At 34.2% G+C, this 26,705-nt stretch overlaps 1 protein-coding gene across 2 annotated transcripts in view; it reads left to right on the forward strand.

Annotated features, from left to right (window-relative positions):
• LOC129805385 (DNA damage-binding protein 1) overlaps nucleotides 1-23,851 on the forward strand; it is a 33,039-nt gene extending 9,188 nt beyond the window's left edge. Inside the window, exons 3-6 of one of the 2 annotated variants that reach the window (XM_055853270.1) lie at nucleotides 11,396-12,535; nucleotides 15,997-16,803; nucleotides 16,868-16,965; nucleotides 23,662-23,851. In XM_055853270.1, coding sequence (XP_055709245.1) covers nucleotides 11,396-12,535; nucleotides 15,997-16,803; nucleotides 16,868-16,948 — 2,028 coding nt within the window. In that variant the 3' untranslated portion in view covers nucleotides 16,949-16,965; nucleotides 23,662-23,851. Of the gene's footprint in view, nucleotides 1-11,395; nucleotides 12,536-15,996; nucleotides 16,804-16,867; nucleotides 17,057-23,661 lie in introns of those variants that run through there. The other variant, XM_055853271.1, reaches the window with a different exon arrangement.
• Nucleotides 23,852-26,705: the final 2,854 nt, after the last annotated feature.

Below are 26,705 nucleotides of genomic sequence, written 5' to 3' on the forward strand. Positions count from 1 at the left end.
TTCTAATACCTCTTTCAATAACACATCTCCCCATAATTCGACTAATCCCAATCAAAGCAGAACTTTTAATGAAACGACATTTCAGCCTCCTGGAGGACAATTTAACTCAACTACATTTCCCGTAACGGAATTTACATCTAATGAACAAAACAATTTAAATCAGTCGGAAAACGAGATGTGGTCGGCAGGACAGTTTCACAATTAGAGTCCTCCGCCGACCAGGAAAAATATATTATTCCAAGCTATTTCATAGGCCAACCCGAAAACCCACACGTGATCAGAGTTCTTGGTAGATATTTACAAGACTCGTGCATCCTCAGATTTTTAATTGATAATGGTTCCCCCTTTTCTTTTGTAAAAGTCAGATCTTTGCACCCTGACATGCCTGTTATAATTTCGAAAACTATCAAGATTGGTGGAATTACACCAGGCCATATCAATACCTTAGGGACTGTTAATCTTCGGTTAAATTTTGCGCCCAACAACAACTCTCAGGTCGAGACAACCCTACATGTTCTCCCCGACAATCATTTCCCTTTTGACGGAATTATCGGGAGAGACCTAATGCATTCACTCGATGCAATAATTCATGTGAAATCTCGTCACATTCTTTTTAATGAGCTTAAACTCACAGTACCTTTTTTACGCTATCCCTATGGCTACACATTGGATACTTCAAAAGCTCCACTCAATGATACAAAAATCGAACCTGAAGAGAAAATTGAGCCGAAACAAAAAAATTCCGATGAAATTTCCGAAGATGACACATCAAGAATGACAAAAATAGGCCAAATTCTGCACCTGAAACCAAGGTCAGAAAATATTGTTGAATTTGCGTTTTCCGGAAATGCTCCACTTATTTGCAAATTTCGCACCTTTAGCGAAAATAATCAAGTCTTTATACCAGAATGCATTATTCAGCCAATTTGCAATAAAGCAAAAATTCCCATTATCAACAAAAGCGAATCTGAAGTTCAAGTACAATATTTTGCACCTGAAACTGAATTTCTTGATGACTACAATGTTTTTAATTTGAATGCCGAATACACTGATGAACTCATAAATGCTGACGAAAGAGCAAATTTTATTATTGACAAGGTCAATATAAATAAGTCACTTAACCATACAGAATTCCTAAATTTTAAAAACATTTGCAAAAAGTACAATAAAGTATTTCATTTGGACGGAGATAAATTATCTCACACGATCACATCAGAATACAAAATCGAAACTATTCCAGGGTCCAGCATTGTTAACGAAAAACCCTATAGAATACCATTCCATCAGAGAAATGTGGTAAAAACTGAAATAAAAAAAATGCTGGATAGTGGAATAATAAGACATAGTTTCAGCCCTTTAATTCACCCTTATTGGTTGTGCCAAAGAAGCCTGATTCAAATGGAAAAAAGCGTTGGCGGATTGTTATCGATTTTAGGAAACTAAACGACATAACTATCAAGGATCAACATCCCATTGGTAGCATCGATGACATATTCGACCAACTCGGAAATAGCAAGTATTTTTCCACTTTGGATCTAGCTTCCGGCTATTTTCAAATGAGAATTTCTGAGGACAGCAAGCATAAGACTGCTTTCAACGCTGTAGGATCTCATTTTGAGTTCGAGCGATTGCCACAGGGTTTAACCTCTGCTCCTGCTGCCTTTTCACGCATGATCAAGAACGTTCTCGAAAATTTATTAGAAAATCATTGCATGGCGTATTTAGATGACATAATCATCTATTCGGATACTATCGAAAAACATTTTGAAAAATTAGACGCAGTATTCGAGAGACTTAAAAAACATAACCTGCAGTTACATCCTGAAAAATGTGAATTTTTTAAAACAGAATTAAGCTACTTGGGACATAGAATTTCAGCAGATGGATTACTTCCAGATCCAAATAAAATTAAAGCAGTAGTGGATTACCCAGTTCCGATAACGCTCAAAGAAATTAAATCATTTTTGGGTCTTGCATCTTACTATCGCAGGTTTATCCCAAATTTTTCAGCTATTGCTCAGCCATTAACTAACTTAACAAGAAAAGACATCCCCTTTGTATGGAATCAAGATTGTCAGAAAAGTTTTGATACACTTAAAATCAAACTAACGTCACATCCAATTTTAACGTATCCTGACTTTAGCCAGTCATTTACACTTACCACAGATGCAAGCAATTTTGCTATAGGAGCAGTCCTTTCCCAAAATGACAAAGTCATTTCTTACGGGAGTAGGATATTAAACAAAGCTGAGCGAAATTATTCAACTATTGAAAAGGAGGCTCTTGCCGTGTATTATTTCTGTAAACACTACAGAGCTTACCTTATGGGACGAGAATTTATAGTGATCACTGATCACAAGCCGTTAGTTTGGATGTATTCCATAAAAGAGCCCAGTAGTCGAATCTTGCGTTGGCGTTTGAAGTTAGAAGAATTTAACTTAAAAATCATTCATAAAGCTGGCTCTCGAAACTGCAATGCCGATGCACTTTCTCGTATCCCAATGCGTGATCAAATCAATGAGATATCTGCGACTATCCCTAAAGACAAGCAAAGTTCGCAAGACACCAATTCAAGAGATTCATTTAATACGAATTTTGAATCATATCCTATAACCAGGTCACAAGCAAAAGCTCAAACTCAAAGAGAACTTCAAGTTGAAGATATTTCAAAAACATTTGAAGACACAGAAATAAACCTTCAGAAATCTCATGCTGATCTACCATTTTTTAAAGAATATGAAGAATTCATACAATTACGAGGAATTGATTTACCAACAATGTACGATGAAATAGAAGAAGAATTCTTTGGAAATAACCAAAAGGGAAGTCAATTCATTATAATTACTTCAAGCCACACAGTTAATGATTTCCCTGATCTTGAAAAAACAATGATAGAAAAAGTGCTCTCTGAAACTGAGACAGATGATATCGCAATAAGAGAAACAAAAAATATCACTTATTTGTTTGGGAAGATGCAGAAAATATCATCTATTCAATATTTAAATATCTTTTCTATTCTCACTAAATTAAAAACGATTTGCACTTCTCGAAACATTTCTGAGATAAAATTGGAAAAGCATAATATCCAATTGCCCAGCCTTAAATACCCTGTAATAAAAAGAATGATTAACTATATATTTAAGGATGGGAAAACGAGAGTTTTAATATACAAGAATAAAATCGTTCGTCTGCATACCTATGAAAGCATTGATTCAGCTATCAAAGAATTCCATGAATCACCCCTACACGGTCATAAAGGAGTAACAGTTACTTGTGCCAAAATTAGACAAAAATATTTTTTTTAAAAATATGCGTAGAATTGTGTCCAAATATATCGCCAGGTGTGAGAAATGCCAAAAGAACAAAATCAACAGAAGCACCAAAATGCCAATGATGATTACTTCCACACCACCTTTTCCTTTTTACCGGGTGACAATGGACATTGTCGGGCCTCTCGCTCAAACAGAGTTAGGAAATAGATATATATTAACTATTTATGATGAGTTAAGTAAATATCTTGTGGCTATTCCCTTACCTAACCAAACAGCTGAAACGGTAGCAAATGCTTTTGTTGATAGATTTATATGTATATTTGGAACACCCATTCAAATTTGCAGTGATCAAGGATCATGTTTCACATCAGAACTTTTCAAGAAAATGTGCAAATTGTTGCAAATTACCAAAACCCAAGCCTCGCCTTTTCACCCACAGACATCGGGTGGGGTAGAAAGAAGTCATAGAACACTAGGGGAATATTTAAGAATATTCACTGAAAACGGAAGAAATGATTGGGATCAATGGATCTCCAAGGCTGTAGCTTCTTATAATTCCTCCAAACACCATGCACATACCTTCAGCCCTCACGAACTTATATTTGGTGAAAAGTTTGACATAGCCTCATTTTCTCAGCCCCAGAGCGAACCATTGTATACTTTTGACGATTTTATAACCGATTTGAAACGAAAATTATATTCAACTCAGCATGCAGCTGTAGAATATTTGAAAATTAATAAATGTGAGATCAAAATAACCGAGGACTTGGAAATCGGGCATAGTAGCACAACTGGTGGTGGTGGCCCGACAAGATTACTCTTGTTAAGGGTATGTTGATGTACTCGTAGCTCAGGATCAACTGACTGTCGGCTCAGAGCATTATACCATCGGAAGGCATGATCGCTCTCTGCTTAAAGATGCACACCCTTCACCTCCCACTCAGAGGGCTAACCCTAGGGACAAGGCACTTTGTGTACCCAATCAGTCTCTGGGAATTCATATTAACGGCAGGGACTTTAGCCGCGGAACCGATTCGTCTTACATAAAGAAAAATCCAAAATTCATTATGACCAAAAATTAAACCCAACAGAATTTAAAATCGGCGATAAAGTTCTTTTGATTAACAAATCGTTGCCCAAGGCAGGTGAAAGTTCAAAATTGTTAGAAAAACGTAAAGGGCCTTTCATAGTCACAAAAATAAATTCAGATCTAACTACTACAATAAAAATTGGCAATAAAGAAAAAACTTATCACAATAATATGTTAAAATTATACATTGAATAACTAAAATAAATAATTTCAGAACTATTGTTTTGGTACATGTTGCTCCTTGGAAATATCTACTCTGTTGCCTGCCAGAACATAAGCAAATATCAACTTTGGCCCATAAATAACACACAAAATGCATACGTTCTTAACATGGGAGAGATCTGTCTGACTGACGCCCATTGGACCGTGGCAGTGACTCTTGAATTTCCTGATTTGCAAACCAACATGAAGACACTCAAAAAAAATGTTGAGGAGATCGACCGATCCTGTCTCACATCCGAAGATGGTATACAAGAATACCGAACCAAGGAATGCAAGGAGGTCACTACTAGGATTAAGAGCATGTTTCGATCTTGTCAGCGGACGTATCAAGTAGTCAAACATCTTCTACAACCAGACTCAAAAACACCAAGTAAAAGACAGAAGAGAGGTTGGTTCAACATTGTGGGCTACGCATCTCGCTTTTTGTTTGGCACGGCGACACAGGATGATATCCAAGAGATAAGTCAAAAAGTAGATATTATTCAGAATAATGATAACAGAGGCGTAGATCTAATGCGTTTACATACAAATCTAATCAATGCAACACTTACCGAAGTTAACGAAAATAAGTTAGACTTGAATACGACTAAAATTAAGATTAATTCTTTGATTGAAACACTTAAGGAACTTCAGGGAAATGAAGTTAAAAATAATCATTTTGAACTTTTGAGGCATATTGAGCAAATCCAAATTCTAGAAATCGAGAAAATGCAACATGATTTAGATCACCTGCTAACTATCGTTCATTCAGCTATTGGTGGAAGATGCCATCCATTACTTCTAAATCCTAATAAATTCGAGCAAGAGATCTTAAAACTGAAATCCAATATTCCAGAATCAGAAATGCTACCAAATATTAATATTCCCCAGTTATATGATATTGCAGAATTAAAAATAGTAGGTTCACTAGAAAGAGTAATTGCCTTTGTCGAATTACCTTTGTGCCACAAACCTAAATACAATTTGTTCCGTATTATTCCTTTGCCTTTTTCTAAAAATGAACATTCATATACGATCAACATCAAATACCCTTTCATAGCAGTAGATGAGAGACATGATTCATATGTCTTGATAAATGCTCATAAACTTTCAAATTGCAAAAATATTCATAAATTTCCAATTTGTCATACGAAAATGTTTAGAACTTCAAAAGTAGCTTCATGTGAATTTTCTATAATAAAAAATACGATTGAAAAATGTAGTCTGTCTCTAATTAATACACAAAGTGATATGTGGATTCATCTTAACAATGACGCATTCCTGTTCGTATTATCAAGAAATTTAACGGTGCAACTTCATTGTAATAGCAATAAACAAACCTCAGATCTTGCCCTACCCGCTAAAGGAATTATCAAACTTGAAATGGGATGCAGAATAAATGATGACGGCATACACATTTTTTCAGAAAACTCAATTACCTCCCATATTGAAGATAATTTCAATGTCGAAAGAATAGGAGCAATCAAGACAATCAATATTTCCGATATCCCAATAAAATCTTTAGAACCTTTAACTATTACATCCAACGTGCAAAATAGATACCTACAAGAATTGTTAGACGAATCCCAGCGTTTAACAGAAAATATGGGGAAAGGGGACCCTTCGGTCTTTCATCAACATATTCTTCCCCATACGTCAGGAATAATATCGATTGTCATTTTAAGTACAGTTATCATTTATTTGATTTACAAAAACCGTAAGAACAAGACAATAAATAAAGAAAGATCAGTCAAACACTCAGAAAAGGGCAGTTCTAACTTTGTATGGGATTTGCAAAAATACAGCTCTTGTCTGTAAGAATATTTTAAGAGCCGAATCAACCTAAACATGTCGTGCTTTGAATTAAGAGCTGTGCTTTAAAACAGATCAACTAAGACCTGGCGTATCTTGAGCGAAATATCATCTCACTAGAAAATTTCCAGTGGCTTTCAGTGCTGTCAAATGGCAGACAAAATAATTTACAGTGCAATTAATTCGCAAAGTGGTGATTGTTTTCGCGAGTTTTATTAATAAAATTATAGTGAAAATTGTGGGGGAAGCCTTTACGAGTAGTGAAGTGTCTTGTGGTTCAAAAAATACAGTGCCGACAAGAATTATGTGAAAATTAGGTGAATTATTGATCGAAAAATACAAAAATATTTTTTTCTGAAAAACAAAACATTGTGACTCACAAGCTCGCTCGAGCCTCTGGAGTGTTGTGCAACAGTGATTTTTTTATTTAAAAATGTTATATAGTGAAAAATTTAAAAGATTTTTGCGAGATGGTCCCGATGAAAAAAAATTGTAAACATGTCGGGTATCTCGCTCATCGATAGTCGGATGGAAAAAAATCTTCCTAAATGTGAGTCTTGATTTAGACAAAAAGGGATGAATTTCGTTTAGATTTTAATAAAAAAATAGGGAATGTGAAATACAATAGATTAAAAATGTATACAGTGATACTTCAATAAAAAAAAACGTGAAATTCAATTGCGTTTATTATTTGTGAGTGTACGTCAATATTGTTGCGATACAGCAGAGAAAATCTGATACTGGAATCAAAGCTCGTTATGCTTTGCTCCATGATCTGCTCGGTGCTTAAAATTCCTTCAGAGATATTTTTTTTAATCTTTGAAAATTCAAACACTGTACGTTCTTGAGCCAAAGCGTGTTTTAAAAAAAATGCTTTCGTTCAAGTAAAATAGTCTTTAACCCAAGACACAAATGCCCGTTCTTATTTCAAGAGCTAAATTAAGAGCTCTTTTCTGAGTGAAGGATCTACTTGCACTACAGTAAATATTTCATCCCCTATACCTACAATATCATCGCCTATAATCCCTACATTCATATCCCCACCAGAACCTAGATTCTCAAATACCATTCAAGAAGAAGAATATATGGAACCTGATAATATACAAAATACATCTCGCAATAATATAGCTAAATCTATTTTCTTAAGATAAAGATTTTCTTAAAATAAAGAAATGCCTTAATAATTCTTAGTAATAATTCTTAGGAATACTAAACTCTAAAATATATGTATATAATGAATCTAAATGATTTTTATTTATTTTAGTAAATATTGTTATTAATTATATCTCAAAATTATTAGCAAAAAAAAAATTTTTAAAAAAAGAAAATATTGTAAAATCAATAAAATAATATAAAAAAAAAACAAAAATGTAACTTATAAAGTGCTTCACACTTTTCATAAGGGGAAAGGAATGTAGCGGAACATCTGTGTTCCTATTTGTTAACTCCTTCCCCTTCCTTATTTTAGTTAAGATATTTGATGAAATATGTTATGCTTTAAGATTATTATGCTTATTATGCTGATTGTAATTTCCTAGTGTTGCGCTTACTGCTAAATAAACATAAAATATGCATAAAAGTAAGTGCAACACTAGAATACATCGAAGTCGCTCGAAGTCGCTTGAAGTCACTCAAAGTCACTTGAAGACACAAGACAAGAAGCCAATAAATATAATTTATAACTACATTCAGTGTTTTAACTTGGCGTATCAATTTTATGTCAAAATTGTGCATCAAAATGGAATATTGAAGCATAATTTATTGAAAAATGTGTCAGAAATTTTGAGATAAAATTGGAATTTTCAAATAAATTTCTGAAATTTGTACAAAATTACTTCAATATCTAGACCTGATGATGCACTTTGAAGTAATCTAATTCAATACTTTTATTCGTAATTTTGGTATTAAATTAATTTTATATTTAATTGAATAAACAATATAATTTTACGGGGGAAATTTATTGAGTGCGAATTTTGTTAATTCTATACCTACACAGAAAATATGAACGATGTTTTTAATAAACGCATTGACATTGCAATTAATGAATTCAATTGTGGTCTAGATTTTTAGAAAATAGGAATGGGAAATATGTGTCCGGTTCGAAATATTCCAATTTTAGTGCAATCCATCCAAGCTCTTATTAAATTTACCTGAATTTGTAGTATGTAATTCTTTCTACATATCCTGAAGGAATTCTTTGTACTGTGATTACCTCATATCCCAAATTCCAAGACGAATATGGGGAGGTAAGTTGAAAGATTTTCTTACAATTTCCATTGTTTTCGTCGGTGCATCAAAAGAATGGATGCAGCAAAAAAATTCCAGGAAACATTTGAAAGAGACATGTTAGGAAACATTGAGGATAAATTCCTAGGAGTTTTTCAAAATAAAATTAAACAAATTCCTTTGTAGCAAGAATCGGCAAATTTTATTCCAGTCACAATATCTTTTCAATGTTTGAGAAATTTAATTTATTCATATTTAAAAAAAAATGAGAAATTCCGGACCACAACATATCCAGCGAACGAATTTCAGTAAAACTCATGGGTACTCTCGTCCTCAAAGGAACGAAAAGGAGACAAACTTCAATTTTCCAAAAGGCAATAATATCAATTTTGTGAATTATTTTTGCATGTCAAATGACTCCTTTACAATGTTGATCACTAAAACAAGAAGAATTATTGACCAGTATCTTGTGGGATGTCCAGGAAGTTCTAAAAAGGACACCCAGCTCCTGCTTGCCAACAGATTCCTCAAAATATTTCACACAATAACACTTTAAAACACATTTCTCACAACACGTTGTTATTGTAGGCACATTAAGCTTTCTCAAAAGCATAAAAGACACTTCCTGGAAAATCAGAATTCACCAAAATCAGGAAGAATAGGAAAAACTTCCCTGAAAGCAATCTCCCGCGATGCCAAATATAAAAATTATCGGCCATATTGGCAAAAATTTCGCTCCCGCTTGGAATTTTCTTACAAGGTTGGTGTCAAAAAGCAAATGGCGGGATGACCTTACATTTGACTCCTAGATTTTTGGGGACGGGAGTACCCATAAAGTTTGAACAAGATTTTTGAAAATTTGAGAAAAAAATATTTTTCGAATTTATGTAATCTGTAATTGTTAGTTACCATACTTATTGGCCCCGAGAGGTTTTTTCTTATTTTGGTCAAAAAAGTCACAATATCTGCAAGGAAGCAGAAAATCGAAAATTTACGATTTTTGACCAAGAATATCTTAGCTCAGGAGTTAATTGGGATCCTGCAAAAAATATCCTAGATTTGGACATCCTTATAGTTTGTAATTATCCAGAAAAATCGGATTTTTATCGATTCTAAATAGTCCAAAAAATTGTTGTTTCCATGGGTACCCAGAGTCCCAAAGGAGACGAAAGAGCTAAACCGGTTTTGTAGTTTATCTCGAAATCTAAGCATGCGATTTTGAAAATTTTATGTTTATGTTGTAGCCCAGAAAATTTAGACCAATTAAAGTCAGGCGGGAAAAAAGTGGGAGAAGCGGCGTCGGACAAGCTTTTCCCACACAGAAAAAATATTTTGTAAAAATGTTCGTACATGTTTGTGAGTTTCTATGGGGGAGTTACGAAATGTTCGTGAATCGTATAACCCACAAACAAGTTCATAAAAGTTTGTACTTTTTTCACAAACATTGTTCGTAACATGATCACTTGACGAGCATTTTTTGTACTTTTACAAGCATTTCTTCGTAAATGTTCGTAAACACACAAAAAATGTTCGTAAAATTTTGTCATTTGTTCGTAAATGTTTGTTTTCCTGTCGAACATTTTACGATCATTTACGAACAAATGACGAAATTTTACGAACATTTTTTGTGTGTTTACGAACATTTACGAACAAATGTTTGTAAAAGTACAAAAAATGTTCGTCAAATGGTCATTTTACGAACAATGTTTGTGAAAAAGTACAAAATTTTACGAACATTTACGAACAAATGTTTGGAAAACTACAAAAAATGTTCGTCAAATGATCATTTTACGAACAATGTTTGTGAAAAAAGTACAAACTTTTACAAACTTGTTTGTGGGTTATACGATACACGAGCATTTCGTAAGTCCTCCATAGTATTTCACAAACATTTACGAACATTTTTACAAAATATTTTTTTCTGTGCATATATATATACCACTCTCTCTCTCTCTCTCTCTCTACATAGTCAGTTATACAATTATTACAAACAGTCAGGTATTATTATACAATTCGCGATCCGCGATTTTTTTCGCGGATTTTCGCGGGTTGCGTGTTTTTTTCACGGACTTTCTCGGGGCCCGAATTTTTTCGCGGATTTTCGCGGGTCGCGAATTTTTTCGCGGATTTTCGCGGGTCGCGTATTTTCGCGTGGCGCGTATTTTTTGGATAATAAATGTTTACGCGGATTCTCACGGGTCGCTGACAGAGGTTCTAAACGGATGTAAAGTTGAGGCCTCTATCTCTCATAGTTTCCGAGATAATCAACTTTAAAGATTTTCAGACACTTTTATGGCTTTTATGCATTTCTCATCCAATTTCCCTTATTAATAACGATAATATGTTACATACAGTTTAAGAATTATTAAACGAAATTTGCATTATTTATGTATAAATATCGTTCGAGTTTGCCACAATCCAAATTTGCAATGAAGGAATGGCACCTCTATAAGCTGATCTAGGCTTATCACTTGGCTTTTTTCTCTAGTGTGTAGAGAGGCCATAAATCTGAGAAATTATTGCTGGTACAAAACTGTCCATTATCCAAAGTGCATTATAGCGTAATTTCTATGCATTATACTGAGTGAGTAAAATTATTCTCTTCTCCTTTAGTCTTATCTAATTGAGTGATATAGCATCATTATATGCAATTGATAAAGCTTAATTTAATGCTCCATTAGCCGACGACATCATCATGAAATCCTAATATAAATTCCCATCATTTAAGCGTGCTCTCTCTCTCTCTGTTCCTTATTCTTGGGGTTGATTTATGGGAATTGGCGTGTCCTTGCAGATCATTCAAGTGACACCAGTGACAGCTCGTCTTGTTCAGGCACACAGCCGAACACTCCTCAGTGAGTGGAAACCTCCGGGAGATCGGAGGATTGGTGTTGTTGCCTGTAATTTCTGTCAGCTTGTTTGTGCTTCGGCTTGCGATGTCTTCTACATCGAAGTTTGCGAAGGGGCTCTGGTACAGAAAGCTCAAGTGACACTGGATTATGAGGTAGCTTGTCTGGACATTTCTCCACTGGAGGAGCGTCAGACACGTGCTGAACTGGTTGCTGTGGGTTTGTGGACGGATATATCGGCTTGTGTCTTTAAACTGCCGAGTCTGGAATTGTTGCACACGGAGAAACTTGGTGGAGAGATAATCCCTCGATCAATTTTAATGACAGCTTTTGAAGGATTTACTTATCTTCTTTGTGCTCTGGGAGATGGATCGATGTTTTATTTTGCCTTGAGCACTTCAACAGGGGCTCTCAGTGAGAAGAAAAAAGTGACTTTGGGAACACAACCAACAATCCTGAAGACCTTCCGATCACTCTCAACAACCAATGTATTTGCTTGTTCAGATCGTCCAACGGTCATTTATTCCTCGAATCACAAATTGGTCTTCTCGAATGTCAATCTAAAAGAGGTCAATCACATGTGCAGTCTCAATGCTGAAGCCTATCCTGACAGTTTGGCTCTAGCCACGAAGAATTCTGTCATTCTGGGCACAATTGATGAGATCCAAAAGTTGCACATTCGAACAGTTCCACTGGGAGAGACTCCACGCAGAATAGCCTATCAGGAGGCCAGTCAGACTTTTGGGGTCATCACACTAAGGATGGACATTCAGGATAGTTCGGGACTCATCCCATCGCGTCCCAGTGCCTCAACACAGACCCAAAATGTTACGTCTTCGAATAATGTGGGTTCACTGCTGAAGCCAGGAGCTGGAGCATCTGGGAGCAATGCTGAATTTGGGCAGGAAGTGGAAATTCACAATCTCCTAGTTATTGATCAGAATACCTTTGAAGTGCTACATGCTCACCAATTTACTCAATCGGAGTATGCCATGTCGCTAATGTCAGCCAAGCTGGGAAATGATCCCAACACCTACTATGTTGTGGGGACGGCTATTGTGAATGCTGAGGAACCAGAACCCAAGGTAAGTTGATAAATTTTTGCATTTTGAAATATTTTTGTTTAATTTAAAATGATTGTCATTTTATCATTATAATTAGGGTAAGTGTGCCAAATTTCGGCATAGTTGCATATAAACACCGAAGTCCTAAGTTTGAAATGCATTATTTATAATTCATATTGATATTTTTTGTTCCTTCCTTTTCGGGAAGGGTTGTGTGGAACCTTGAAAACTAGTTTATCATCTTTGTTTTTTTTTTTTTAAATCACTTCCTAAAATATTAAAAAATTAATAATAATATGAACATTGCTTTGGATAGTATTCCGACCACTTTGAGTGAAATACCGGCCACCTTTTTTCTGACCACCTTTTGTGACGCAACGGATAGAAAATTTCAAGACGTCAAACGGAACGAGTTTAATATTTAATTTAATACGTTTATATGACTCACAAGCCCTGAGATCTTCCGTGTAATTTGTCCTAAACAGCTGAAGAGTAGCATCTCAAATTTACGCGCAGATTCCCGTAGCAATTTGCCCTTCCTGAACTCTTCCAAGGTCTTTTCCACATTATCTTTTTCATAGAAGCGATGGTTTTTTTTCTCTGGACATTGTATAACTTAGAAATTGAAAAAAAAAACATAAAATGAATAAGAAATTTAGGAAAGCAAAAGATGTTGCCGGAATTAGGCAACACTAACTCACCCGGAGAGACGCTCACAAAGTATATACTTTTTTACGCGAAATACAGGATCCAGCTTTTTTTTCGGGAAATTTTACCCGAAGTTTAAAGATTAATTCACTATTAACATAAACAGAACAATCTTTAATGAAAACTAAAATCAATCTTCATGAAAAACACCACAGGAAAATCTTCTGCACTTCAACACAAATCGCAAGACTGCTATAGAAACACAATCGATCTGTCACATTTTTTGTAAGACCCTTTTCCACATTGAGTTTTTATAACTCAATTTAAATTCAAATTATACCTAAAATTTAACGGTCTTTGTGTTAATACATCCTAAAATGAATAAATATTTAAAAGCAAAATGAATTCATTGACTATTCGAAGATTACATACATAATTTTAATTAATTTATTTCCATGGCCGAAATTACACCCAAAGTGGCCGAAATTAGAAGCTGGCCGAAACTTGGCACACTTCCCCTAATTTCTTTGAAAGGTTTTGGAATCGCTTACTAGTTAAAATTAGTTCGAACTGGTTATCAACCTAGTTATTCAACCTAGTTATCAACCGATGAGTAAATTTAGCCTGAAAAAAAGTATTGTTCTAGGGTCCCGGTCAAAGTCCCAAATGGGTCAAAATCCCGAAAAGCCAAAATTTTAAATGGACCAAAATCCCGATTGGATGAAAATCCCCAAAAGCCAAAATTCTGAATAGGCCAAAATCTAGAATGTGAAAAAAATCTTTAAAAACTAAATTTCAAAATGGGCCAAAATCCCGAATAGGTCAAAATCCCGAAAAGCCAAAATCCCGAATAGATTAAAATCCTGAAAAGCCAAAATCCCCAAAAACCCAAAATTCTAAATGGGTCAAAGTTTTAATTGGGTCAAAATCTCCAAAAGCCATAATTCCAAATGGGTCAAAATCCCGAAGAGATCAAAATCCTGAAAAGCCAAAATCCCGAATGGGTCAAAATCCCGAAAAGCCAAAATTCTAAATGGGTCAAAATTTCAATTGGGTCAAAATCCCCAAAAGCCATAATTCCAAATGGGTCAAAATCCCTAATAGATCAAAATCCTGAAAAGCCAAAATCCCCAAAAACCAAAATTCTAAATGGACCAAAATCTCAATTGGGTCAAAATCCCAAAAGCCATAATTCCAAATGGGGCAAGATCCCAAATAGATCAAAATACTGAAAAGCCAAAATCCACAAAATCCAAAATTCTAAATGGGTCAAAATCCCAAAATCGATCAAAATCCCGAAAAGCCACAATCCCGAATGGGTAAAATCCCCAATAGTTAAAATTTCAAATGGGTAAAAATTCCAAATAGGTCAAAATCCCGAAAAGCCAAAATCCCCAAAAACCAAAATTCTAAATGGGCCAAAAATCCCAATTGTGTCAAAATCCCCAAAAGCCAAAATCTCGAATGAGTCAAAATCCCTTAAAGTCAAAATCCCCAAAAACCTAAATTCTAAATGTGCTAAAATTCAAATTGGGTCAAAATCCCCAAAAGCCAAAATTTCAAATGGGTCAAAATCCCAAATAGATCAAAATCCCTAAAATGCCAAAATTCTAAATTGGTCAAAATCCCGAATAGATCAAAATCCTGAATAACCAAGATCCCGAAAGGGTCAAAATCCCTAAAAGCCAAAATTCCAAAGGATCAAAATCCCGAATAGATCAAAATCCCGAAAAGCCAAAATCCCTAAAAACCAAAATTCTAAATGGGCTAAAATCCCAATTGGGTCAAAATCCTGAAAAGCCAAAATCCCGAATGAGTCAAAATCCCGAAAAGCCAAAATTCGAAATGGGATAAATTTGCGAATGGATCAAAATCTAGAATGTGTTAAAATCCGGAAAAGCCAAAATCCTGAATGCCAAAATTCCGAAAACCAAAATCTCGAAAAGTCAACATTCCAAATGGGCCTAAAACACAAATTGGCCAAAATCCCCAAAAAGCTAAAATTTCGAACGCCAAAATCCCGAAAGCCAAAATTCCGCAAGCCAAAATCACAAAAAAATCAAAATATCGTGTTTTTAAAGGTTCGTAGCTACTCACATCATTGCATCCGCGCTTACTGGAGGCAAAAGGGAAATTTTCTGCGTTTGGGATAATTATACCACACATCATCCTTCGTATAATTTCGTCCCTTTCTGGATTTTGAGTATTTGGGATTTTTTGTTTCTGAATTTTGGCTTTCAGGATTTTGACCATCACCGCTTATTCTCATATTATTTTGAGAATCTCTTTAAGTGTCAATTCAACCAATTATGACCATGAGTTGCTGCAAGTAAAAACAATCTATCGTAAATGCATTTCTCTATTAATGTAGCTGGTTTTTGCTCTAAGGTTTCAACTGGTAAACATAAAAAAAAATCAAATAGGAAAATACTTTGGCTTGTTATCATAAATCTAGATCGCGAAATGATTTTAATAATTTAGTTAAATAATGAGGAACTACATTTTGGGGTAGGGTAAGATAAGATGGGGTAATTTGGAATCATCTCTAATTTGGAACTGTGAGATTTGCTAACAGATTTAGATGGAAAAAGGAAAAAAACGAAGAAGTACTCTCTGATGTAAAGTCTTGTAGTTCTTCGTGGTTTTCTTTTTCTCTTTGACCATCTGAAACGGTGAGAATATATCAAAATTCCAAAATAGACAGCGAGTTATAATAATTTCGTAAAGCTAAAAAGCTTAATAACAACCCTTTCTTGTATTAAGCTTCCTGCAAGAAAAATTGATGTTTCTTGTTCTTCAAACATTTTTTTTTGTTTCTCATGTCTTGTTAATAGATTGGCAGAATAATAATCTATCACTATTCGGAGGGTAAAATGACGATTGTGGCTGAGAAGGAGGTGAAGGGAGCATGTTACTCCCTTGTGGAGTTCAATGGTAAAGTATTGGCGAGTATAAATGCCACAGTGAGGTTATTTGAATGGACAAGTGACAAGGATTTGCGTTTGGAGTGTAGTCACTTCAATAATATCATAGCACTGTATCTGAAGACGAAGGGTGACTTTATTCTTGTTGGTGATCTCATGAGATCACTCACACTGCTCCAGTATAAGCAGATGGAGGGTACTTTTGATGAGATTGCGAGGGATTTTGAACCAAATTGGATGACAGCCATTGAGATTCTCGATGATGATACATTTTTGGGTGCTGAGAACAGTAATAATCTCTTTGTATGTCAGAAAGATAGTGCAGCAACGACGGATGAGGAGCGTGAGCAAATGCCTGAAGTTGCTATGTTCCATCTTGGGGATATGATTAATGTATTTAGGCATGGTTCGTTGGTGATGCAAAATGTCGGGGAGAATACAACACAGACTTCTGGATGTGTTTTATATGGGACAATTAGTGGGGCTATTGGTCTAGTTACGCAGATTCCTATCAATTTCTATGAGATTCTCAAGAATTTGGAGGAAAGATTGACGCACACTATCAAGTCTGTTGGTAAAATCAGCCATTCAACTTGGAGGAGCTTTCACACGGACACAAAAATGGAGCCATGTGAGGGATTTATCGATGGAGATCTTGTGGAGAGTTTTCTGGATTTGAGTCGAGATAAGATGAGAGAAACCGTATTTGGTCTCGAGGTATAGTTATTTTTTTTTGTTTTATTTATCAATTCTTTTAATACATTGCTTTCTTTTCATCTAGATCGAAGCTGAGGGTGTTAAGAAGGAAGCCACAGTTGATGACATTATAAAGATTGTTGAAGACTTAACGAGGATTCACTAAATAAGAAAGAATACAAAGTAAGTAACATTTTCTCCTTTCCTTAATTTTCTTTTCTGTTAAATTTATTTCTGGAATAAAATGTAAATTTTCCAAGAATTCATTCAAAAATCGTTTTTAATTCGGAAGGGTTTATAGAGTGGCTCAATTGAACTGCAACTTAAAAAAAAAAAAATCAGCGCTTTGATTTTTTTTTCTTCGAAAAAGAATTTTATTAATGCGAACGAAATAGAAAGCAGAAAATATGTAAAATTTGAGAATTTATTTCAAATTTTTGATATGCCCCTCTTTGTAGCATGTAGCATTTCATACTATGGAAAATTACTCTGAATTAGGGTAAATGTCCTAATTCGAAACCATTTCCAGACGTTTTAACTGTGACAGACGATTCAACATATTAAGTTAAATTTTTTTCTGAAGAGAATTATATAAATTTGCTCCTTGACTCTTCTAGAATTTTACTGTTCAGTCAAAATTCTTTAGATATAATTTGAAAAACTTCTTAAATACAAGAAAAATACGCGAGCGTAAAATGCTTCTATTGGAAACATATTAATCCAAATGGAGACAAGGGAAAGTTTCTAATTGGAGACAAACAGTGTAAGTGAAACCGCGACGAAAGGCTTCTAAAACCTTGTTGAGTTGCTCCTGAGTGCAGGATTTGTTCTTATTCCTGGTCTTTTTTCATTTCCCATCTAAAACAATAGGAAAATCTCTCCAAAAAATCATATTTCCAGGGTTTCCTATTGAAGCATTTGCAGACACTTCAGAAAAACCCTTTTTGTTCACGAAATAGGTAATTATTTCATTTGAAAACTTCACGTACTGTTAACAATAAAGATTAACACTTAATTTAACTAAAATTAGCCAGAAATGTGGCATGAAATGTTAAACAAAACGAATAAGCAACAGTCACCTTATTGTGTTTTTCATTGAAAAACATGGTCGATCGATGAAAAATTCGATGGTGAAAGGGTACACTTTTAATTTTTCTGAGAGATTTACAAATTATAATTTGTGACCATAAATGAATTTTCGCTTTATTTGAAGCAAAATTAACTAAATAATGAAACTGAGGTATAGAAAATATATAAATATAATAATTTAGTAATGTATTTATCATGAAAACAATGACGTTTCCATTTGGAATAGCGAAAAAATTCCATTTGGAGCAGGTTTTGAATTACCTTAATTTACCCTAGCCGATGAATGCATTATAAGCTGCTCAAACGTGAGTTTTTGCAATATGAATCCATTCTTTGCAACATTGAAGTTTTGGTAATTTTTAGTAATAATATCACAGAAAAAATATTTCGTAAAATTGCACATAAATCTTTGTGAACTCCTACTGGGAACTTACGAAATGCTCGTAAATTGTATACTCTACAAAAAAGTTTGTACTTTTTGCACAAACATTGTTCGTAACATGATTATTTGACGAACATTTTTTGTTCCTTTACAAACATTTGTTCGTACATTTTTTGTGTGTCTGACAAAACTTTACGAACAAATGACAAAATTTTACTAACATTTTTCTGTGTGTTTACGAACTCTTAAAAGAAGTAATGTTCGTAAAAAAAACAAAAAAATGCGCGACAAGTGATAATGTTACGAACAATGTTTGTGCAAAAAGTACAAACTTTTACGAACTTTTTTTTGTTGTTTATACGATTTACGAGCATTTTGTGAGTTCCCAGTAGGACTTTATAAACATTTACGAACAGTTTTACGAAATATATTTTTCTGCGTAGGACAACAAAATACTGAAGAGGTTACCACAGATTCGAAATCCTATAATTTTTCTAAGGAAGTGACGTAGTCCATTTCTCGTTACTTTGAAAATTATTCCCGCTTTTTCGCCGGTATTCAAATTTCGTCAGGATATTTGTGAACTGCTGATCTGATATGAAAAGTCGAGTGGATTTTTATACAGTAACTGGGAAGTGTATTGTACGTTATAAAAGATGAACGATACGTTTTTATTAGCTAATATTAATTGGAGCACAATTATTGTAACGGTGTTTGCATAGCATAGTTAGAACGTCCACTCCTTCTTAACGAAATATTACCTGCGGCTTCAGAGATAATTTTAAAACGGTTTTGGGATACATATTTGTATGAAGCTTGACGACATGGTTCTAAAACATAAGTGGAGAGCAGTTCAGTGCAGAGTTCTAACGATCGTAAACTCTACAATTATTGTGTTTTTATGATCATTCGAATATCTAAATTAAATTTTAAAATGAATTTTTTTGTGGTACTAGAGTAGTAAGAACACATGAATTTACGGTGAGACTGAACTACTGGGGTTTATTCATCTCTCTTATGCCAGTATACGCGGTTGCCTCTACAATTTATGCCTTTCACTTTCTTGGAACAAGTACCCGGGTAGTGATCCTTCTCGATACACTTCCCACACATTGCCACACCTTTACATGATGTTTTCATGTGGCTAAATCTCTGACAGTTGAAACAACAGGTAAGATCAGGCACGAATGGTCGAACTTCTTACTTCGTCGTTCAGGAAGAATAAAATGTGATCACGTATGTTCAGATATTCTTCAATATTGGGGCGTTATTTTAGTTCTGACTGATCTTTTTAAGGCAGCGAATTGCCACATTCATCCAGCTCCCCCTTACGCAATATCAACATTTAATCATTTCTTTCGAGAGATTAAGCATCGGATGTTCTATCATGATCACATCGTGCTTTTCCATCTTTTTAATGTTTAAGAGGTGGGGTATAGGAAAAAGTGTAAAATATGAACATAAATTTCTCTAGTGTGTAGAGGCCATTAAACTATAATTAGAGTTCCGTCCTTGTGATTCTTCTGCCTTGTGATGTCTTAAACATTTCTCAGCGCTCACAGGGACGTCGCAACTCACAACCGTGAATGGTTGTGTCATGGGACGCATTCTTCATAATCAAAAAACTTCCTCGCATTATTCATGCGATCAATCTTGTCGTACCGTGCGCTGGAAATCTTTTCTCTTCTTCTCTTCTTCAGCTCGTTCCAAAGTCGAGTCTTGGGAATTACCGCGACTTAAGCAGGAATAAGGTCCGGTGGGTCCCACCGTGCAAGCAGGGCGGTATGACCGTACATGTTGTTACACATAAAGCGGTGTTCAGACTAGAAATTTAGTCTAGTTTCCAAAGGTCTCAAAATCCTCAATAGCGTGCAATTGTATTGGTTTTTGAGAGACTAATAGATTATTTATCTTTAATAATCCAATCCTAAATTAATTTTTTCCGAAAAATCGTGATTGATAAGAAATTAGAGCAGTTAAGCTATATGGCTAAGCCTTAGGTCTGAAGCCCCCGTATAACTTCATCTAGGTTATGGAACGATTTTAACTTTCTTCATTGTCTTTCGATTTTTCTGATCCAAAGACAATGCTTTCTTTTAAAAACATTTTTCTATTGAACGTTTTTCGCTATTCTGCAACACTTCTGAGCCTTCTCTATCACCTAAGTCTTTTGTATGGTAGAATATTCACATGAATAGGGAAAAAAAATTGTGAAGTTTATTTCAAGCTTTTGACAGCTGAATTAATTCTTTGAACACCACGTTGCGAATGACTAGAGTATATTCAGTTCAGCTAAAGCTAACTTTACATTATCAGATCTCTTGACCCCTGCTTTATAGTCCTAATGGACTGTGTCGTCTTATTGTGGGTCATCTTCAATGGGTGAGCCATCTCCTCTTTTCAGATGATTTGGTTCTTTTTGGATCTTCAGAAGGAAAGCTTCAGCGTATACTTGACCGATTTGTAAATGTTTGTGCCGAAATATGAATGAAGGTGAACTTGGATAAAACGAAGGTAATAGTGATTTCCCGACAGCTTGTACAATGCACTCTGCTCTGTTAATGGACACTAATGGACACCCAAAAATGGAATTTTTCCTACGACCTTCTCAAGCTATGTTTTAGTCTAAACTAAATCTAAAAAGTCCAAAAAAGCGATTTTTTTCAGACCCTCATTTTTTGACCTTCGCGTCCTTAAAGGGTTACGGGAATCACTCATCGAGATCGAGTGAGAAATGTACACGGTAAAAAATTTCGGCACATATTTGTTCCAAAAATTAGCTCGTCGACGGACACCATAATTTTTGGCACAATCTTGTTTATTTTACGAGACTCAAAAAGATAATCAATATTAGTAATGAATTTGTTTCAAAACGTAGCTCGTCCAGGGACACCGAAAATGTTTGGAATAAATTTGTACCTTCTAGGAGAAACAAAAATATACCCAATATTAGGGTGGATGCCCCATTCAATGCCACTTTTAAAATTTAATTGCTTATAATTTTCTCATTCTTCAACCAAACGGCTTAAAATTTTGGTTAAATGTACCTTGAAGCTATGCCTTACAATACATCTAAGTGACTTTCCATAACTTTTTTCCAAAGTATCTAAAATAAACATTGTTTATAATTATGCAAAAATCTCCATCTTATGCCACTTTTCTACATTTGGTGCAACCTGAGGATCCATTCAATGCCACCTTTTTAAAATGAGTATTTTGTTTCCTTATAAAGTAAGTGATTATGTAAAAATCACACCTCATAAATTTAGCAAAGAAAATAATAATAAAATAATTTAAGGAATTTAATAAAAAAGATAATAATTTGAAAATAATAGGAGCTGTTTATTTTCTGATGCCTTTTTCTATTTTACAATGCTTCTTCAAGTTCTGTTTTTTTTTTTGTTTTCGGGCTTCACTGAGTTCCTCCTTTTTCTTTTCTTTTTCCTTTTTGATTGCCTCTCTTGCAACTTTTCTCTCAATTTTATCCTGTTCATTTTTTTATTTTCATAATCTTTTTTTTTTAAGTTCACCCACTTTATCTGAGGTAATTACCCTTGGGATATTTTCCTGATCATGCCTCCTCTTCTGTGGTTCTGGCCATTTAACTTCATCAGGATGGTCTTTTATTTTTGAAGCCTCTCATATTTTTGGAAGGCCTTCAATTATTTGTTGAACAGTGATAAGAAGGTCATCTCTTCCCACTGGAAAGCTGCGCCTGGCACGTTGGAGGACCCATTCCATAATTTCTAACTAGATTTCCTTACCGAGGAAACATTGTCTTCCTCCATGCTCACTGATTCCACGAGGTATTTTCTCCGACAACTTGTATCGTACAGTTGTCCGGGGATTCTGGAACTGGCGCGCTGCCTTTCCTACAGGCATCCCATTACTGGTAGCGCTGAAAGCATCATTCAGTTGTAAATCTGACTAAGCGCCCTTTTTCTTCTTCCCTCTAGGAGTCATTTCAAAGCTTAAAGGACTTTTAATCTGAAATAGAAAAAGATTATAACAAAATAAAAATATTCCCTGAATAAAAACATTTCTTCCGGATAACCTCACTTTTTGTCAATCCCTTTTAATTCTTCTATTTTACGAGTTTTTCTTTTGTTCTATAAAATTTCTCTACACAGTCATGCAATAAGTATATATTAATTAATATTTAATATTTTTCTTGTACTTACCTTGATATTTCAGGGTATATTAGAATAATTTGATAACAAAACTCGCAACTCGAAAATCAAAGCCTATTGTCAAATATAAATTTACTGACTGCCGCATGAGGGCACCACTTGGTAAAACGTGATGGCATTATTTGTAGACATTCATTTAAAAAGGCTACATTTAATGCCATCATCAAATTTTCATCAAAATGAAATACGAAAATATGATATATTGACATCTGAGAAAACTTTAATTATCTATAATTACAAATATTAATAAGAAAATTCAAATGTCTTAAATGAATACGCAAAATAAGATAATGAAAAAATTGAAAACCTTAAGAGAATTCTTTATATTTTCGGCCATTTTTCACTCAGCATTCACATCATTTAAAACTTATATTCTAAATGTACAATAAATATAATAAATGCCAAAACAAACAATTTAATAAGATGCCCTTGGTGTTAGCATATATGGCGGTATATGTTTTATAGGTCTTGCATATTGCAATTTTGAAAAAAAATATGAATTTATCCAAGGTGGCATCAAATGGGGTAGTGGCATCATTCGGGGTATCCACCCTAGTAACAATTTTTTTTCCAAAAAATAGCTCGTCTAGTATAAAATCGTATCCCTACATCCCTACTCTCACACTCACTCACCCGTCACCAACGAAGCAAGGAGGACGCCAAATATGTGGCAATTTTTGTGGTACATGGTTTCAGTTTTTTAATTTGAGATTCTCTTCCCCTTCTTGTCATGCACGCGTCTGTATATAACACTCTTAAGTAGATTCTTTTTTGATGTTCCTTATCAACTTTCGCCATCGAAATCCATCTCGACTGAAGTATAGACTTTAACTGTAACACGAAATCTTTTACACGAATTTGTTCCTGACAATGGTAACAAAAAGATTCCCCATATCAGTAACAATTTCGTTCTAAAAAAGTACCTCGTCCACGGACATCGAAAATTTTTGGAACAAATATATTACAGATGTAGGAATAATATTGTTATAAAAAAGTGTACCAATTTGTTCCTGACAGTTATTTCCCTAAGATATTCATTCTTGATTAAGTATTGACGCGCTCTCATACTTTAATAAGAATTTTCCATTATTAAGCGGAATAACGAGCTGTCACTAGCGGTTTGAAAGTCACAGCGATCAGTAATTGGTTGCAGTTGAATTAAGCCATCCTGTGTGTGGTTAAGAAGAGTTTTTCAAAATGAGTTTCATTTTATTTCAGATGAAATAATCTTCAACACAGCGTGGAAATTATTTCTTTAATTTAACAAATGTGAGCAAAGTTTAAATTGCTTTGGATTATTAATTGATACAATATAATTAATAGAGTGTGAATTATTCTGGATGAAAAGGTGGACAAGGAGAGGTTCAGATTGTAATTGGCGAAAATACATACTGAACTGAGACAGAAAGTTTAGGAGATTTTTTTTGTTGGTTGCTGTAAAATTTACAAATTATGCTCAATTTACTTCTCTGATGGAGGACTCTTTTAGTTGACAGGCTATCAATCAAAAAGTCATGCTGTGCCCAAAGCCGTCGGATAATGTAGAGTGATTTTCTGGCATGGACTAAAGTTGATATATATCTTCAATTTTCTTATAAAAAATGTAATTTCCTGTGCTTTTAAGTGATACTCAACAAGACTATGCCCAATGTGAATATTTCTTTTGAATAAATTGTTTATTATCCAGATGAATAAGTTCAGAGACTAATTTGGAATTGATTTCCAAATTTAATAATGTCGTTGAGAAATCCTTTGGATGACTTTAGTTTAGATACTTCTGTCGGAAATTCCTATATTTGCAAAAGCTCAAGCTGTGTGATAAATGCAAAGAAAATTGGAGGCTCAGTAGTTTATGTCCAGCTGAGATTTACTGTTTGTTTAGGTTCCACTCCGTTCACTCTTATCTACACAATGAGGACAAATTCAAGAGGATTAATGCCAAAGGCTATGTTGGCAACCGGACAAACATTGTAAATTCTCACCACTCTGACTGAACAGTTCACCAATAAAAAATATCCCTCATAAATTTCCCTTGTAAAGAACTTGTGTTTAAATTTTAAACCATTCATTTAGTTCAGTCTATAAAAAAATTATAAAAATAATGTTCGCAGTTTTCGATTTATTGTTTTAGGAGAGGTGTTTTACGTCCTCAGTTTCTGTGGTCCAAGGTGAAACTTTGGAATCTCATGATATCATTGATATTAATTTAAATCATCTGGGCGTGGCCTATTTTCTAAGGCGTGTGCCTTTAGGTTCAAACTCGTGTTTAAATTCGACTATGACGCAGTGTTGATTTTGATTTGAAAATGCCCTATCATTGGTTTAATTTACCTCGTTTTCTAACGAACAAAAATATCGCTTTTTGAAGATTCAGTGAGTTTTTGAACATCAAAACAAAAAATAAAAGTATAAAACAAAAAATAATTCAAGAATATTGAGACAGCTCATCTCAAGGAAATTTTCAAAATAGAGTTTTAAGCCTTTAAGGACGATTGGAACACCGGTGTCCCATAAAGAAAATAATTTTTCCTAACTACCCAAAGTTATTTTTTTCTTATGTCCGTACATAATTGTAAAGTAGAAGGTTGAAGGAATCTAGAATATTTTTTGCAAGTCTAGCTATTTGTTATGTAGTAAATATTTAAGCTCAAAAATGGCGAATTTTTAAATTCTCAAATTCATAATTAATTTTATTTATTTTTTATACTTACAATTTTTTTTAAGCAAAACCGTTTTGGAAAAAGAAACTACAATACTCATTCGTAATATTTTTCATTAGACTGAAAATTATTATTCATTGGTATAGTCAGAAAAATTACTTAAATTTTTAGGCTGTTTAGGAATGTCCATTCGATGCTCACTGGACTTTTGTGTTTTTTAGGTCCCAAAGTGATTAAAATTGAATTTTTGAAATAAGCTTTAAAAAAAATTGATATTACAAAAAAGCATTTTTCCTTCTATTTTTCTGAATTTTCACCCAAGAAAAGCCTATATGGAAATATTTTAAACGTTTTAGGATTTTTTTTGAAGAGTTTTCAAAAAAAAATAAATATAAGCAAATTCGTTGAAAAATGGACGCTTCAAAGTGGTTAAACTTTACCATTAGATCAATTCTGGGTGGAGGTAGAGTGCACTAAATTTCGGCCAGTCTGCAATTCCGGACACATTTTTCGTTTTTAGAAACTGCTCTCCCTTTTAGTTCGAGCAGTACAAATCACTTCATGGAAGCGACTTTTCTATCGCTTAGTCATTGAGGTTGGAATTAACGTTAAGACGTCAATGGACGCATGGAAAGAAGGATAAAAATACGAAGTGAGATGGAAATAAATAAATAAGAGAGTCGGATTTTTCCATCTGTTTTCCCTTTTTATGTGATCGTCAATAACTAGATTATTCCTTTTTTGTTGTTGTTAAAAACACTTTTCAACACTAGTTCGAAGCGTTTCGAAATAAAACAGAAAGTTTGTTAGACTTTCTATTTTAGCATAGAAACGAACCACAGGGAGAGATTTGCTGGGTCTTTGGTGCATAGCACGATAGTGCTGTTTTCAGACTAGAGGTTTAACCCAGTTCCCGAAGGTCTCAAAATACTCAATAGCGGGCTTAATTAATAAGGTCTGAAGCCCGTATAGCGGGGTGCATTTCGAAATATCCTCGTTTAAAAGTAGATTTCACTTTCACTTCTGAATGGGAATATGCCCTTAGATTATTTTTGTATGTGTTGCTCCCAAAAGGAAATGCGAGATTTGTTTATCTTCTAAAACTTGTATGAAAAATATAAATTTAGAAATGCAAAGAAACTCAAATAAAATTTACTTAGAATTGACTTTATCTTTTGCAGAATTTCATTGTACATAGAGATTGTGAAGCAATAAACTTATCGGAAAATAATTATTTATGTTTCCAATGCCAAGCTGTGTGTTTAATGTAAAAATCTATATTTTATTAGTAATTCAAGGCAATAAACTTTTTATGTCTGCAATTACAATGGATTTCATTTTCTCTCTTGAATGTCTTTGACATTTATTTTAATACAAAAGGTAGATATCCATTTGCGTAATGCTTTATTTTCGTTCCTTCTTCGTTATAATATTAGCAGAAATTCCTCAATTCACATGATGGCCGTTATTTAAATTTCCTTCAGCTCCAAACTTCAACACTGTTTTACATAATTTGCGCGATTCTTAATAATCTCGTCTTTTGTGGTTGGTTTTTTTTTATTAAATCTGTCTCTAAATATTGTGCGCATCAACGGAATATTT

Source organism: Phlebotomus papatasi, chromosome 3 (assembly GCF_024763615.1).
Source record: "Phlebotomus papatasi isolate M1 chromosome 3, Ppap_2.1, whole genome shotgun sequence".
NCBI lineage: Eukaryota > Metazoa > Arthropoda > Insecta > Diptera > Psychodidae > Phlebotomus > Phlebotomus papatasi.